The sequence below is a fragment of the Macaca nemestrina genome, chromosome 15, assembly GCF_043159975.1.
Source record: "Macaca nemestrina isolate mMacNem1 chromosome 15, mMacNem.hap1, whole genome shotgun sequence".
NCBI lineage: Eukaryota > Metazoa > Chordata > Mammalia > Primates > Cercopithecidae > Macaca > Macaca nemestrina.
Window position 1 is genome coordinate 36,418,394 of NC_092139.1, and position 17,186 is coordinate 36,435,579.

At 55.3% G+C, this 17,186-nt stretch overlaps 1 protein-coding gene across 4 annotated transcripts in view; it reads left to right on the plus strand.

Moving 5' to 3' along the window:
* LOC105481618 (EBF family member 4) overlaps nucleotides 1-16,467 on the plus strand; it is a 66,273-nt gene extending 49,806 nt beyond the window's left edge. Inside the window, exons 7-17 of one of the 4 annotated variants that reach the window (XR_011613480.1) lie at nucleotides 4,410-4,491; nucleotides 5,257-5,374; nucleotides 5,474-5,607; nucleotides 5,701-5,827; nucleotides 7,842-7,930; nucleotides 8,059-8,124; nucleotides 8,223-8,400; nucleotides 8,495-8,683; nucleotides 11,853-11,934; nucleotides 15,355-15,430; nucleotides 15,649-16,467. Coding sequence is in view for 3 of the 4 variants with exons in the window: in XM_011741338.2 (XP_011739640.2) it covers nucleotides 4,410-4,491; nucleotides 5,257-5,374; nucleotides 5,474-5,607; nucleotides 5,701-5,827; nucleotides 7,842-7,930; nucleotides 8,059-8,124; nucleotides 8,223-8,400; nucleotides 8,495-8,683; nucleotides 11,737-11,934; nucleotides 15,355-15,425 (1,252 nt within the window). In the remaining variant the exon portion in view is untranslated. The other 3 variants (XM_011741338.2, XM_071079574.1, XM_071079575.1) reach the window with 3 other exon arrangements.
* Nucleotides 16,468-17,186: the final 719 nt, after the last annotated feature.

The following is a 17,186-nucleotide window of genomic DNA, read 5'->3' on the forward strand; positions in this document are numbered from 1 at the left end:
TCACCCTACTCTGCTATCAAACATCAAGTTTATTCCTTCTATCTTGCTGTTTGTTTGTACCCTATAACCCACTTCTCTTCACTTCCCGCCCCCCAACTCACCCTTCCCAGTCTCTCTTATCTATCTTTCCATGCTCTACCTCCAGGTCATCAAAGTTTTTAGCTCCCACAGACAAATATCATTTGTATCTTATCAGTTTTCTACAAATTAGCACTTAACTTTACAGTCTGTGCTCCAATCAATCAATAGTAAATGTGAGTCACTTTCTCCTAGAGACATACACTCCAGAGAAGCATTGTCCTATATTAATATAATGCAAGTCACATATGTAAATATGCTTTTTTTTTCTTTTCTTTTCTTTTTTTTTTTTTTTTTTTTTGAGACAGGGTCTCACTCTGTCACCCAGGCTGGAGTGTAGTGGTGCAATCTTGGCTCACTGCAACCTCCACCTCCCCCGTTCAAGCAATTCTTATGCCTCAGCCTCCCGAGTAGCTGGGACTACAGGCATGCACCACCTCTCCTAGCTAATTTCGATATTTTTAGTAGAGATGGAGTTTCGCAGTATTGGCCAGGCTATTTTCAAACTCCTGGCCTCAAGCGATCCACCCACCTCGGCCTCCCAAAATGCTGGGATTACAGGCATGAGCCACCGAGCAGGGCCTCAAGTCACATATGTAATGTTAAATTTTCCAGTAGCCACAGGAAACTGATACAACTAATTATCATAATACATTTTATTTAACCCAATATATCTAAAAGATGAGCATTTCCACATGAAATCAACATAAAAGATTACTGATGAATTATTTTATATTCTTTTTTTTTCTAAGTCTTGGAAATCTAATGGGTATTTTACACTTACAGCACATCTCAAGTTCGGACTAGCCACGCTGCAGGGTTCATGCCACATGGGGCTGGCGGCTGTAGTAATGGGTAGCGCAGCTCCAGTGCAGTGGTTCTCAAACTTCAGCGTGCACCAGCATCACCTGGAGGGTGTATGAACGCAGATATGTGACTCTGACTCAGCAGGTCTGAGGTGGGGGCTGAGATTCTACATTTGTAGCAAGGTCTCAGGTGACACTGACACTGCTGGTCTTGGGGGGTGGTGCAGGCTTTGACTGGGAGCAGCCTCGTGGACTACCAGCTGGAAGGGAGTGAGGTTTCAGCCGCACCATGGATGGCTTCGACTATGTGCTAGCTCTGAGGACAGGCCCAGAGGGAAGGGAGAAGAGGACTGACCCTCAGCTCCCACCGCAGGCCATGGCCTTGTGCAGCTGCTTTTACTCACCCACACTCTGCAGGTAATGCTAGCCAGGCTCAAATACTGAAGTGTCCCCACAGACAGAGGTGCTGGCAGGGCCCTAGGGCTCTCAGGGAGGGGTGGTCCTTGAAACCTAGAGTGGCCAGAAAATGGTGGCTGGCAGGGTGTGAGAATTGGTGTGGACCCAAAGGACAAATGAAACCTGTACTGGAAAGGGATAGTGGGAGTGGGAAAACCTGCTGAGCAAAGGCTTGGGGAAGGGCCAGTGAGGGAGCAGGAAACCACAGCCTTGGGGAGGGTGGAAATAAAGGATGTCCCAGAGGCAGGACTAGAAGGTGTCATGGCAGCCTTCAATCGCTACTCTCCCTTCATGGGTGTGGAAGGATTTACCTACCCCAGGTCACACAGAGAGTCCAGGCCTGGCCAGAGCCCCTATCTTGGCCCCTTCCCAAGGACCCTTCCTCTTGATTCTGTAGTTTTGAGTGGTGTGGGGTGCAGTGGGCACATGTGTCATCTTCTGGTACAGTCCTATGCTTGTCGCATCTTCAGTGGTATCCAAAGGTGAGCCTTCAGTCCCTTTAGGACAGAGACCATGAGCCATCCTGGTGTTTTTTCCTCCATCTAGCACCTGCCAAAGGACCGAGCACACCAGTACTTAATTTAAATGAACTGGTCTGCACTGTGTGTGTGAGTAGAGAGTCTATATGCTGTCACATGTGAATGTGGGGCATGGATGAGGAACATGTTGCACATGTGGGTGTAGTGTGTTTACACCATGGGGTGTCATAAGGGGTGTAGGGAGTGATTACTATAGTAACTAATAAGAGAGAAATGGAGTGCGTCCACTGTGCAGGTGTACCTCTCAGGAGCACTGGAGGTGTCTGCACCTCAGGGTGACCCATAGGGGTATATATGGTGACTACATATTGGCGACTACTGTTTGGGGGCATAATAGCTGTGTGCACTGCAGGGTATCCTGTAGGGGCAAATGGATTGTCTGCACTGTAGGGATGCACCATTTGGGAAATATAGGGGTGCCTACTGTGAGGGAACATGAAAAGTGCTGAGAATGTAGACAGAGGCAGGACCCCAGGGAGAGGTATCTCCAGGAAGGTGACTGCCACCATCTCCCAAGGAGGGGCTGCCTGCTGAGGACACCTCAGTTCCAGGACTGGTCCTTACTCCTCCCAGGACTTGGGGACCTCCTTTTTGGGGACTAGGCTTTCAGGGCCTGTAACAAATCTTCCTCTGAACCAGGAATTTAATGTTTGCAGACTTTGGAGGCAACTCTGGTGAATTAAATGAACATTCAAATTTGGGGTACATAAGCAGTACAGGAGTAACTATACAGTGGTTAAAGTTCCACCCCAGGTTTGGGATTCTTGTATTTGCTCTAGTAAATAGTATGGTAAAAATATCTCCCAATTGGGTGGAGGTAAAATGAGAAAGCTGGCTGACTGGAGAAGCTCATACAGTGGCCTAGGAGGCTGTGCCACATGTCAGGACCTACTGCAGACGTTAGCCACACGCTCTACAGTTTGTAAAGGGCATCGTCCCAGATGCTCACAGAGTGCTGTAAGGCATAAGGCAGATACTGATCATATTCCAAGTTTACTAAGAGTACAACAGGGCCGGGCGCAGTGGCTCACACTTGTAATCCCAACACTCTGGGAGGCCGAGGCAGGCGAATCACCTGAGGTCAGGAATTCGAGACCAGCCTGGCCAACATGGCAAAACACCATCTCTACTAAAAACTACAAAAATTAGCCAGGCGTGGTGGCAGGCACCTGTAATCCAAGCTACTCAGGAAGCTGAGGGCTGAGGCAGGGAGAATTGCTTGAACCCGGGAGGTGGAGGTTGTAGTGAGAGATGGTGAGCCTGGGCAACACAGTGAGACTCCACCTCAAAAACAAAAAACAAAAAACAAAAACAAACCAAAAAAACCAGGATAAAAAAAAAAAGAGTACAACAGCCAGAATATTGTCCATGGCTACCTTATTGGTGGGTAACAGGACCAAGGCCCCACCCTCCCAGCCAACTGCCAGGAAGGAGAGGAGGACCAAGTGCTCATGTTTGTCCAAAAAGCAGCCTCATCAGCGCATGTGTTTTTTTCCCAATAACTCTATGTAAAAAAGAAGACATTCACGGTGTCTCTGGACCACATGTCTGACAGATACACCATGTGTATATGGTGGGTATGTGCTCTGTGTGATTACGTTTTCCTACATGTATAATGGATATAAAATGTGTAGGAAGAGGATCTGCCATGTGGGAGGTGAATTTGCTGGGGGCATCTGCTATATGGTATGGCTCTACAGTATTTGCAATAACTATATTTTGAGTAATCATTTACAGCATAAAATGTGTATTAATGTATGTGTTCTGGGTATTTCCTATTTCTCTGTGCATATATTGCGTAGGGCGGGTATACACCGTGCATGACGGGTATGGGCTCTGTGTCTGATTAGTATGCCGTGTGTGTGATGAGTGCAGGCTATACGTGGAGTACATGTCGCTTATGCTTGTGTGAAGGTTATACCCTGAGTGTGTGATGGCTGTATTTTGTGAGTATTAGTATACAAGGCATAAACAGTGCCTACAAAGAATGTGCTGTGTCTGAGGAGTGTACATTGTGTGGTGATGGGTATACTCCGGGGAGGGATGTGACAGAAGTACTATATGGGTGATGAGCATATACTGTGACATATACACTGTGTGTGATACAGTTACATTGGGTAAGTGTGCATACACATCACATACGGAGCATATGTTGTATGTGTGATGGGTATACAGTGTTGGGTATAATGAGTAGTAGGTATATGTGGTGTATATAACGGGTTTACTCTTTATGATGAATATATGCTGTGTGGTAGTGCTAAATACAAACTTTGTGGCATAAATAAGCACTCTGTGATCGGTACACTGTGTGTGTGGTTGTGCAGTGAAGTTGTCATTGCGATGGGTCTGTTTGGTGTGTATCAGGCACCCTGGTATATGCAGACCATGATGGGAATATGGGATGTGTGCCTAAGTGGGAGCCGGAAGAGGGGAGTCATCCTGCGGAGAGGGGGTATGGCAAGCAGCAGTTGGATCTTCACCTGTTTCCAGAATCCCCAGACCCTTGAGCCCACCGACCACACTGTTTCAGGTTCTTCCTCAAGTTCTTCCTCAAATGCAACCAGAACTGCCTGAAGAATGCGGGGAATCCCCGAGACATGCGCCGCTTCCAGGTGGGTCTGGAGAAAGGGTTTCCCCTTGCGACCCCACCCTTTCCTGATGGAGGGGAGGGGAGGGAGAAGGGAAGGCTGTGACCCTGCCACCATGGGAAAGGCCTCCAAGGCAGACCTCTGCCCAGCCCTGTGCCTCCCCAGCCTGGTGCCTGCTGGGGGTGGGGCAGCTCCTTCTCAACTTATGCTGGCTGCCAAGGGAGGCTTCATTAGAGTCCCACTTAAGAAGATGCTAATTGTGACATTTTTACATGATTAACGACCCAGGCAATTTGCATAGCGTGAAGCGGAGAGCAGCTGCCCTTAGCACATCCCCAGCCTGCACACCCCTCCCAGTGCAGGGCGGGGGAAGAAGGCAGCCCCAGTTTTCTCCCCAGAATAGGGCAGGGGCTCCTGCTGATGGGTTCTCCGGCTGATGCTGCTCCCTCCGCTTGCCTAAGACCCCATTCCTGCCTTGGAGGCCCGTGGATACAGCCCAGCATTCTGTGTATGCAAAAACAGTAGCCATTCTTTGCCCAAGGAGCCAGTTTTTTCAGGGGTCTTTATTTTTGTAGCTTCTGGGGAGTCAGTTCATCTGGGGGTGTCACCTGATCCAGCTGGCCCCCTTCCACCAGCTCAGACACTGCAGGACTGAAGCCCTCCTCCTCCCACCAGTGACCCTAAATTCCAGCATCCAGCCACCAGCCTCAAGGTGCTGGTTCCCCACCACATTCCCCTCCCGGGAGCCCCCGAGGGCCCCAGCCAGGCTGGCCTCGGCTCTCCCCGCAGGTGGTGGTGTCCACGACGGTGAGCGTGGACGGACACGTGCTGGCCGTGTCTGACAACATGTTTGTGCACAACAACTCCAAGCATGGCCGCAGGGCGCGCCGCCTGGACCCCTCCGAAGGTCAGGACCCCGGCCCAGCCCCGGCCGCCGCGGGCCCAGCCAATCCCCAGGCCCCACCTCAGCGCGGTCCCCTGACCTGGGTCCTCTCCTGCCTCCCAGCTGCCACCCCCTGCATCAAGGCCATCAGCCCCGGGGAGGGCTGGACCACGGGCGGCGCCACCGTCATTGTCATCGGCGACAACTTCTTCGACGGGTTGCAGGTCGTGTTCGGAAACGTGCTCGTGTGGAGCGAGGTGGGCCAACCCCGCCAGTCTCCCCCTGGGCCTGGGGGCTGGGCCCTCCCCTGGCCGGTGCGGGACCTGCAGGCCTCCCCTATCCCCTCGCAGCTCATCACGCCCCACGCCATCCGGGTGCAGACGCCCCCGCGGCACATCCCCGGGGTGGTGGAGGTGACCCTCTCCTACAAGTCCAAGCAGTTTTGCAAGGGAGCACCCGGCCGCTTTGTCTACACAGGTAAGGAGTCGGGCGGGGGAGGGGAGGTCTAAGGTGCAAGGAGGGGGCCCCACCCCGCGCACTGATCTCCGTTCTTGGAGTTAGGAGTTAGCAGAGCTTTACGCTGTGGCCGCACCCCCAGGCGACGTCGGGCCACCGTCACCCATCTATGCCTGTGATCGCTCCGCTCGCAGGACCATCTTTCCGTGGCTCTGTGTGTTTCCCTCCCTGGCTTCTGGCTCCTTAGTCCCTTCCCCGGGGCAAAGTCCCCCCCACAACCAACATTCTTTCTCCCTTGGCCATCTCACCTCCTGAACACTGTCTCCCGCCCGCAGACCCTCCAGGGTTTAGAGCCTCTCCAAAGGGATGTTTATTTCAAAGATGCCAATGGGATCGCTGCTCCCCGAATCTTTTGAATCTTTTCTGGGTCTCTTGGTTCCCCCACGCTACCCCAGGCCTCACTCTGCATGTACACGCACACACACATGCGTACATACACACCCCTTGCACGACGCCAGGGCGAGAAGTGAACACACGTGGAGAGGCAGTGTAGAACCCCCCAGCCTGGCTTTATTTGGCCGCTGACCGAGTCTTCCCCATTTCCATCTTCCCGCCCCGCCCCAGCTAAGCCACCCACTTCTCTCCAGCCCACTGCAGTCCCCACCATCGCGCCGCCCCCTGCACCGATGCTCACCGAGCCCTTCGAGAGACACTCGGTAGTGACCCTACTTACCCTCAGGGAGCTCCAGTCTAACCCGGAAAGGCTGAACAGAGAACCGCGTGGGGTGGTGGGGTCACACCGTCAAGGGGCTGACAATCAAGGAAAACCTCTGGTAGGGAGTGTCTGCTGAGCCCGACTGAGCCGAAACCCGAGGGCTTAGTGGGGAGGTTGACCTGGGGGAAGGAAGGGTAGTTGCAGGAGAAGGAATGACAAGGACCGAGCCCCAGAAGTGAGTGCTTTTTCTTTGCCGGGAAACTAAAGGAAATTCACTAAGTCAGAATTACAGGTGAAGGTAGGGCTTTGAGACTTCGGGGCCAGGGTATCCGAAAAGGAGGGTGCAGGGAACAGGAAAAGGGGAAGGAGAAGGAGAAGGGCGTGGGGAACTGGGTCAGACGCGCATACACACACACCCCTTGCACAACGCCAGGGTAAGCAGTGAACACAACACACGTGGAGATGCAATGTAGAATCTGGCCGCTGGCCGGATCTTCTCCACTCCATCCGCCCCAGCCCAAGCCACCCACTTCTCCAGTTGCTTCCCTGGGGTGCATGCAAACCTCTAGCCCTCAGATGCTGCAGAGAGTCCACTTGAGCCGTGATAAATGGAGATTAAGTTTTTTCTTTTTTTATAATAAACTCCTGATTTGACCAGATGGAAAGAGAAAACTCTCCATCGAGTCCTGTCCTTAGGACTATAACTCATATATGTATAGAGTTTCCTTTTTTTTTTTGAGACAGAGTCTTGCTCTGTCTCCCAGGCTGGACTGCAGTGGCTGGATCTCAGCTCACTGCAAACTCCGCCTCCTGGGTTTACACCATTCTCCTGCCTCAGCCTCCCGAGTAGCTGGGACTACAGGCGCCCGCCACCTCGCCCGGCTAGTTTTTTGTATTTTTTAGTAGAGACGGGGTTTCACCGTGTTAGTCAGGATGGTCTCGATCTCCTGACCTCGTGATCCGCCCATCTCGGCCTCCCAAAGTGCTGGGATTACAGGCTTGAGCCACCGCGCCTGGCCAGTTTCCCTTTTTTCTAATCACAAATGGGTGCCGGTGTGTTCATGCCAAGCGCCTAGGGCAGAGGACAGAGCCTGGCCCAGTAAATATTTGTTGAATGAACAAACGAAGGAACTGAAACTTTCCCGAACCTCGCTGCCGGGCGTGCCTGGAGTTTTCCGGGGGACTTGGGCTGGGCCTGGTGGAGGGGGCTGCAGCGAGGCTCCTGGACTGGGCGCTGGCCTGCTTTTGGCGCCCTGCGTCTCACCCTGGGAGTCGGGGGCTGCGGGGGAGACGTCCTCCAAACGACGCCCCCCTCCCCAGCTCTGAACGAGCCCACCATTGACTACGGATTCCAGAGGCTACAGAAAGTCATTCCCAGACACCCCGGAGACCCCGAGAGGCTGCCCAAGGTACTCAGAGGGGTGGGGCGGGGCTGAGGGTGTCCTGCGGGCAAGGGAGTGAGGAGGGGCTCCCGAGGGCCCCTTCGTCGCCCCCAGGGGCTGCCCCTCCGTCCCGCTGTCTCTCCCCCTGTCCCCAGGAAGTGCTGCTGAAGCGGGCGGCCGACTTGGCAGAGGCCCTGTACGGAGTGCCCGGCAGTAACCAGGTATGGCGCCTTCGCCCTCCTAGCGCCGCCGGGCCCGGGGCTCGCCAGCACGCGGCGCCCGCGGTTGTCTCGGCCGTACCTCCCTCTTGTCTTCGCAGGAGCTCCTCCTGAAGCGCGCGGCGGACGTGGCCGAGGCTCTGTACAGCACCCCACGCGCACCCGGGCCGCTCGGACCCCTGGCCCCAAGCCACCCGCACCCCGCCGTCGTGGGCATCAATGCCTTCAGCAGCCCGCTGGCCATCGCCGTCGGGGACGCCACCCCGGGGCCCGAGCCGGGTGCGTGCGCCGCGCCTTCCCGCGGTCCTCAGGCCCCGCCACCGCCCCTCCCCCCGCCGGCGCCGCCCCCTGACGGCCGCGCTCTCTCTGGCAGGCTACGCGCGCAGCTGCAGCAGCGCGTCTCCCCGCGGGTTCGCGCCCAGCCCCGGCTCGCAGCAGAGCGGCTACGGCAGCGGCCTCGGAGCTGGTCTGGGCGGCTACGGAGCGCCAGGAGTGGCCGGCCTCGGCGTGCCTGGGTCCCCCAGCTTCCTCAATGGCTCCACCGCCACCTCGCCCTTCGCCAGTGAGTGTCCCCCGCCGGCAAGGGAAGGGCTGGGGCCGGGGAGCGGAACGGGGCTCAGCCCCGCCCCCGCCCATCCCGGAGGGGTTGAGGCGCGGGCGCCGTGAGAGTCGACCCTGGCTCAGCCCTCGGGGCCAGGCCCACCGTCCCCGCCTAGGACCTCCCCTACCGCGGGACCTCAACCCCACCCCTAGGCTGCACATCCCGGGGTCCTGGGGCCAGAGTACTTTAGCCTTCTTTGCGGATCCGTTATGCACATCGCTTCTAGGCCTCCAGTCCCCATGAAGTGGGCTTTAAGGGAGGCGGGCGCCCATCTGAAACCTGGGACACCGCCCCCTTCCCATCTTGCGCTGAGACTTGGGGAGGAGGCTGGCGCCGCCTGCCGGAAGCCTAAGGAAACTCAGGGCTCGAGGGAAGCCAGGTTCCAGCTGCCCCCAGCCCCCAGGACTCCAGAGGCCGGGTGGACGTGGGGGGGATGTGGTCCCTGCGATGTCGTCTGGCAGAGCGAGCGAATTCTGTGTGATCAGACAGAATTTGAGTTTCAGTGGCCAAATCAGGAGCTGCCGGGCATTCAGCAAGTTATTTCAACTTGTTTCCTCGCAGTCAAATAGGGTCAATTCCACCCCCTGCTAAAGGTTGATTTCGGATCTGAATGTGCCACTGTGCCTAAAGGGCCAGTGTTTGATTTCGGAGACCCAGCCCTGACTGTGGGCGCTGACCACGTCCCATCTGGCTTCTTAGAGTGGGGAGCTCAGAGCTGGGTGGACGGGCAATGTCTGCGTGTCATGAGTGAGTGACATTCCTAACGGCTTTGATGCCTTGTCATTTTACACTGCCCTCAAGACTCTTCCAACATCAAGTTCCAGATGAGCAAGTTCACAGGTCTTTTTAGCTTAGCTATTCAGCAGACATTTATAAAGCGCCCACTGTATGCAAAGCCCAGGGCTTGGGGGATCCCCCGACTCCTGTCACGTGCAAGAAGCCTCCCTATTAATCATAAGAGAGGTTGTCCCTGAAGTCCCAGGCGACTCTGGAGAGCTGGAGAAGTGGTGAAGGCTGTCCCAGAAGGAACTGGTCATGGCTTTGCCCGTGGTGCCCTCCCCTCTCCATGTCCCGTATTTGCCATTGCCGAGACTGCACTGTCTGTCCACCAGCCTGGCTTCCCTTGCAGGGCATGTGTCCTGCCTGCTGCTGTTTCTGGCTGAAGGCTTGATCTTGGCCCTCTCTGGCCTGGGCTCAACTTCTGGGACCCAAGGCCCCAAAAGCCAGAGTCCACATAGGACATGGCCCTCTGGCGTCCCTCCCAAGGCCCCTGCCTCTCCTGGCTCTTTGCTCAGGCCAGGCTTGACTGCTCCTCCTTCCCTTCAGTTCTGGGGCAGTACCCTCACAACCTCTCTGTGGGCGCCCCCTTGGGCCAACACTAGTGGGGCCTGGAACATCAGTTCCTTCCCGCACATACACTGTGGTCAACAGTAGAGGAACACACTGCCGCAGTGTGAAGAAGCCAGCCCACCTGGGGTCTTCCGATTCAGCAAGAAGATCAAGAATCCTAGAGCTGCTTAAACCCAGCATCAGCTGGAGACACACTGGACTTGAGGGAGGGTTGGTCCCATTTCATGATACTGTCTTGACGAAGGCTTACCCTTCCACCCCCCACATTCAAGGTGCTTTGTAGCCCAACTCCAAGGGATGTCATTCTCATTGAGTTGCCAGAACCTTCCTGGAATGACATCAGAACTGTCCCAGCCAGAGACTCAGGGGCTGTTTGCTTGGGTCTCTCTTTGTTCTTCTGCTTCAGCCACCAGCAACCCTGGAATGACTCGAAACTCCCCACACTACCTACCCAAGGTGCAAAATGCAGCTGTGAGCCCTGGGCATTAAGAGCTATAGTACATTTTCTGGCATTGGTCTCAAGCCCTTCGTCAGGCTCTGGGGGCCTCTCCAGCTGGCAGTAACTATTGTCTTAAAGGAGATGAGGCTGAGGACATTTGGAAGAGGGGCAGCTGTTGAAGGCATTATTGTATCAAGGGAAGTAGGAGGGTCCTCTGATGCCAAAGGCAGCCTTCTCAGGCTATTGCTTTCTTCCAGGAAGCCCCACCAACCCCACTACCTGCTGCCTGGATAATACTCAAATCACAGCCTTACCGGTCTTTACAGGAGAGAGGCAGGGAATTGGGTTCAGATGAGAATGTAGAAAGGTGGGATCCAGCGATGCCCTGGCCCTGAGCCCCCAGGAGAGGAGGCTGCAGGAAGAGGGGGCAGGCAAAGCCTGTGTGCAGGAGGCTCCCTTGCCATTCCCAGGAGGGCAAGCCACAGCCTGGGTGGCTGGGGAGTTTGGGAACAGGAAGATCTGAGGATGTAGATCCCTGCACTTTGCTTTAAATTGACCAGCTGGAAGTGGGAGATTCAGGAGACCCCCCACCGGGCCCAGGCTGGAAATGACAAGGACCTGCATTAAGCTGTAAGGAAACAAAGTGCCCCAAGGTGCAGGGGGAGGTGGGAGAGGGACAGAGGAACATAGGAGACATTGGCAAGGAGAGCATATTTGAGGAGGAAGTTGGAATGCTGTTTGTGATGTTGGACAGAGAGGCTTATAACAGAAACTTGTGTGTTCCCCCAAACTTCATCCCTGACTACTTGGTCCAGCTCTTCTGTGACTCCTGAACTATGACTCTAGCCTTGTCACCCCAAGGCTCATAAATGTTTCCTCAGAATCCCTGGGGTTTTCAGCAGAAATCCTGAAGTAGTCCAGCTGTTGCTCATCTCATTTTTGGGGGTTACCTCCCACTGTTTGGTTTTATTGAATGTTCTGGTTTTGCTTTTGTCTTTACCTGGTCTGGCCCTGTCATCCCCAGCCCCAAGAAAAGGTCTTCAGAACCCTTGAGAAGGCAGGGCTAGCCCAGGACCCTCACAGCTCCCAGTGAGGTCTGAGCCTCGTACCTGGGTCAGCAGCCCACGTGGGGCCCCAGCCAAGCTGCTCACTCTGGTGCTGTCTCCCTGTTGTGTCTCCCACCGCCTTCCCTGCTGCGCCTGCCCCTCCCCGCCCCGCCCCGGAGTCATGCCCTCTAGCCCCCCGCTGGCGGCTGCCTCCTCCATGTCCCTCCCGGCCGCTGCCCCCACCACCAGCGTCTTCTCCTTCTCGCCTGTCAACATGATCTCCGCCGTCAAACAGAGGAGCGCCTTCGCCCCCGTGCTGCGCCCCCCGAGCTCCCCACCCCAGGCCTGCCCCAGAGCCCATGGAGAGGGGCTTCCAGGTGAGTGATCCACCCTCCCTCACTGTGGCAGGAAGGAGGGGCCCTTGTGGAGCAGCTGGGCAAGAGGGGCCCACTCCATCCGCATCTCACCAGTGCCTCATGCTGGCTGACCAGCTCTTCTTGGAGGACGGAGAGCAGGGAGCTCTGCTAGGGTCCAGGGAGGTCCTTCTGGCCCCCACTCCCCTGGCCTCCCAGCCTGGGATGGTCGCCACTCTGGATGCTCTCAGTTGACCACTTGGCCGAGGGAAAGAGACTCAAATCACAATTGATGAGGTCTAGAAATTACCCCAACACCCCATCCCCATCCAGCTGAGCCCAGAGCAAAGACCCTCGGAGCTGGTGGGCTGCACGCCTGTACCTGTGCCTCCCTGTGTCCACCAGAGGGTAGCACACACCACTGTGAGGCACTGGGTCGCTGACAATGGAAGGGGACTGACCTTAGACGAGGCTTAGCCCAGCTTCCCTCCCCACATTTTACAGATTAGGACTTGAGACCAAGTCATCTTCCCACATCCCATTCCTGAAATGGCTGTTGCCTCACTTTACTCACGTGCAGCAGAACCTTTGAACCAGTAGAACCTTTCCTATCCAAGTGGTGATTGGAAACTCACTGGGAGGACAGAGGAAGGGACTGGCTGTGGAAAAGGAGGAGGCAACAGGATGTGGGTGGGGCGGAACAGGTCTTTGTGTATGGGGGCAGTGGGGGCCAGGGCCAGTGTCTTCCGTAAGAGGCTTACAGGTGTTTTCTTATCCGGCTAAGGGATGCTTCCACGGGATCCCCTAGGACTCAATCTGGCACACAGCAGGTGCTTAATAAATAGTAGAATTATTGAATGAATATATGAGTCAGAAGGGCACCGTTCACACCCACACAGAAGGCTGCAGTGCAGTTTGTGGGGCACTGATCTGGAAGAGGTTGGGTTAGAGCACAGCCTATTGAGTATTCCCCAAAGCAATAATGGGTCAGAGCAACAGAGCTTAGGAAAGAATCAGTGTTGAAATTACGGCTGGGCGCGGTGGCTCAAGCCTGTAATCCCAGCACTTTGGGAGGCCGAGACGGGCGGATCACGAGGTCAGGAGATCGAGACCATCCTGGCTAACACGGTGAAACACCGTCTCTACTAAAAAAATACAAAAAGCTAGCCGGGCGAGGTGGCGGGTGCCTGTAGTCCCAGCTGCCCGGGAGGCTGAGGCAGGAGAATGGCGTGAACCCGGGAGGCGGAGCTTGCAGTGAGCTGAGATCCGGCCACTGCACTCCAGCCTGGGCAACAGAGCGAGACTCCGTCTCAAAAAAAAAAAAAAAAAAAAAAAATCAGTGTTGAAATTACGTAAGTGGCTATTGAAGAATTTGTCAGAGGCTTTCATGTGCCAGGGTACATTGTGAACCTTTTAGGAAACAGGAGATGCAAATATATTTGAGCACAAAAATGTATTTTTCTAAGAGCATCTTGAGATTAGTTTCTGGGGAATGGCCTTGAAATGCAGGAAGAGACACCCTCATCGTTTCCTCAGCCTGATGTGGGGGCTGATCAGGCTGGGATGCCTGTCACAAGAGCAAGGCCAGTGGCTTGGGCCCCAGAGCCATCTCCAAATCCAAGGCAGGGGCAGGTGGGGCAGCCACCAGGCTGAGGCAGGGGAGGGGGCTGTGGACAATGCTCTATGGAGCCTCTGTGCTCCAGGGTGCCTGTATGAGAGTCCGGAGACACTGGAAAGAGGGTGGGAAAGCTCAGGGCCTGGGAGGACAACTGAGGATGATACATGTCCACGGTGTCCCGCAGAATCAGCTGTTCTGGGGGCAGTCAGAGCAACGAGGTGCAGCCCAGAATCTTCTGAGAACTGTGCTAATGCCTGCCCTGCACACAGAATGGGGTCCCTTCCCACCAGGGACCCTTCTCTGCACAGCTCAGGCAGGCCTGTGATGGTGACTCAAATAATAACAGACTTTTGTGCCAGGGACGGTGCAAGGGAGCTGCTAGGTGACCCATCCAGAGGGTAGAGGGTAGCCCATCTTCAGGGAAGGACTTGCCCAAGCAGGGTTTGAAGAAGGAGGCAGGGGTTCTTAGTTGGGGAGGAATGCCCTAGATAGAGAAGACCTCGGGCCGAAGGTGTGGGGGTGGGAAGGCAGAGATTTGGAGCCCACGTTCAAAACATTAATAACCTAACATGGCCGATTACAGTGGCTCACACCTGTAATCCTAGCACTTTGGGAGGCCGAGGTGGGCAGATCACGAGGTCAGGAATTCAAGACCAGCCTGGGCAACATGGCGAAACCTCATCTCTAAAAAAAAAATACAAAAATGAGCTGGGTGTGGTGGCACATACCTGTAGTCCCAGCTAGTTGGGAGGATGAGGTGGGAGGATCACTTGAGCCCAGGAGGTCAAGGCTGCAGTGAGCCGAGATTGCACCATTGCACTCCAGTCTGGCTAGCCTGGACAACAGAGCAAGACTCTGTCTCAAAAATAAATAAATACATAAATACATAAAAACATAACATACAAATATATGCCAACAATTTATTTAACTCATTAATGAGGGCCATAACAGGATGACAAAGCAGCTTAAAGTAGACGGTGAGAGACTGAAGCCAGTAAAACAAGGAGGGCTGAAATAAGATTGCTGGCTGCAAACTGCTTCTACAGAGCAATAAACTTGTAACCTTCCTCTGGGGATTGTCTTTTCTACCAATGAGAAATCATCTGCCATTTCTCAGCCTCCTCCAAGTGAACATCCATCCAAAGAGCAAAGCCTGGGCCCTAGCCAGTAGCATGAAGTCAAAAGACGTCACATGCCCCAGAATAAGATGACTCTTAAGGTGGGCTTATTTGATAATGTTCTAGGTTGACTTTGAAAGGATACACAGTCACTTTTTTTGCCTTATTTCCAAGTTTTGGGTATTTTTTCTTAGGTGTGTCTGGAGCTTAGAATGTGAGGGATGGAGAGAACAGAGGGTCACCGATTTCTCCTGCCAGCAACGAGAACCATGGGAGGGAGTCAGGCAGGGGTGGGGAGTGGTGGAGTGATGAATTTCATAGGTTGGGGAGGCAGACAGGATGCTGCTGTGGGTATGTCAATCAGTACTCCTAGAGGCTGGCCTCTTTCCTTTTCTGCCCTGGTACATGTCCATGTGCTTGAGGAAGCAGATGGGCCCTCTGGAGGAGGCCACCCTGGGAGAAGGAGCCTGGGGTTGTCGCTCTCTTGAGGGAGGTAGGGAGCAAGGGCGTGGGCTGCATCCCCTGAGCATCTGAGAGGCACCCCTCATCCCTGATCTGCAGTGCTGCCCCCGGCCAGAGCTAGGAATGGCTGACTGCCTTCAGAAAGTGCTATATCACCTGCCTGCTGTCTCCAGCCCAGAGAGTGACAGGCAGGTGGCTCCCCGGGTGGCACATGGCTTATGGCTCCTTTCTCCTTGACTACTGCAGACCAGTCTTTTGAGGATTCTGACAAGTTCCACTCTCCAGCCCGGGGGCTTCAGGGCCTGGCATACTCGTAATTACGGTAGGTCTCTGGCTGGGTCTGGCCTCCCCGCTAGCAGCCCCACAGGGATGGGGAGCTGGGGTCCAGGTCTTCCTCCCCAGGGCCCATCTATACAGCTTTCTGAGGTACATAGCCCACCCCAGTAACCCAAGCTGACCGGGTAGAGAGAAGTGGCTTCGTGTCCTTTGGCAGCCAGCCTTCCTCCCCGACCTTCTTCTCTCCCTCTCTCGCCCCACCAGGTCTGCAGCTGTTGTTCCCATGGAGCCCGGACTGGAGGTCCCTCTGGGATTCACAGCCACACCCTGGATGGTGGCACAGACAGATGCAGGGCCGGGGCCATGGGCAGACCTCAGCCCATGAGTGGAACGGGGAGGGGCCTTCACCCCATGCTCAAGCCTCCCGCTAGGAGCCCCACAGGCTTCTCTCGCCTCCCTGTCTTGGGGTGGTCAGAAGCCCCAGCACTGTGCAGATGCTCTTGGCAGGAGAGCATCCCAGGGAGGTGCTGGGATTCTGGGCCTCGCTGTCTGGGTCTTGGTTCCTCTGAAAGAGATGGATCTTGTGGGGACCAGGGATGTCGGGTGAGGGGAGCATGGGATGGGGACTGTGGGAAAAAGGACAGCTCAGGGAGAAGTGACCTGGAAAGGTCCTGTTTGCATCTGACCCATCTCAACTGGCCCAACATCCCAACTTCTGTGCAGCGAAAGGGCAGCGCCCCGAAGCCTGGGGAGGCCTGCCCAGGCTCCCATGGAGCTTCCAACAGCTGCTTCGCCCCGCAGCTGCCCCCACTTCCTTTGAGACCTGCACTCTCATGCTTGCCGCATCATGCCTCCCTGTGGGGGCTTTGGGCATGGAGGAGGCAGAAGACGGGGTGCCAGGCCTCCTGTATTTGGATGTCTCATGGATTCTGGCCCACACACTCACAATAACTCTGGCTGGCCCCATGCAGTGGGCCCAGCTGCCCCCCAGGTGGCCTCACATTCTGCTCTGCTAAGTTTGGAGAAAACAGAACAATAAACCAGATGCAGGTGGCGCCCGCCCGGCCTCTCACCTGCCTCCTTGGTGTGAGTTTGCTTTTCTCAGCAGCCATTCAGCAGCTCTAGGGGCAGCTCCAAACCCTGCCCCGGGGGAGCCCTCTTGCGCCTTGGGCTTTTTAAACAGCCCCAGAGTTTGACTAAGCAAGTATTCCCTGCCCCATGTCTGTTCTTAGGGACTGTTGGGAGAGGGGGAGCACGCTAGCAGGCCTGAGCTCTGCCTGGGAGCATAATAGGGCCACTGAGGACTCAGTTGCCCAACTCTCTGGTCAGGACCAAAGTGGTGGTTGTCCAGACATTGCTGAGAACCAGGACAGACCAAACCAAATTTGACCCAGATGTACAGAGGCTCAGAAATTAGATCCAATCCAACACAGAGGCTGCAGGGCCATGCCTGGGCTGGGTGGGGCAGCTTGTGGTTTCCAGGGCTGTTTATCTGAGCCACACCCCAACCCCATCCCACCCCACCACCCCCAGGCCTAGGCACCTTATGGCTCACCTGCCTCAGAGTTTGGGTGGAAGGAGGGTAAGGAGGCAAGATTCCTATGCCCATTCACTCCACCACCCACCCCTCTAGGATGAGTCCCAGTTGTCCCCTGAGATATGTCCCCTGGATGATTGGCTGGTTGTCTGACCCTGAAAGCCACTTTTTTGACCCATGATCCAGTGATCCCCGTGTCTAGCCCCAGGCCTCAGGCTTTCCTCTTTCTCTTCCTGGCCATGCTCCTGGGCTCTGGCCTCTGGAC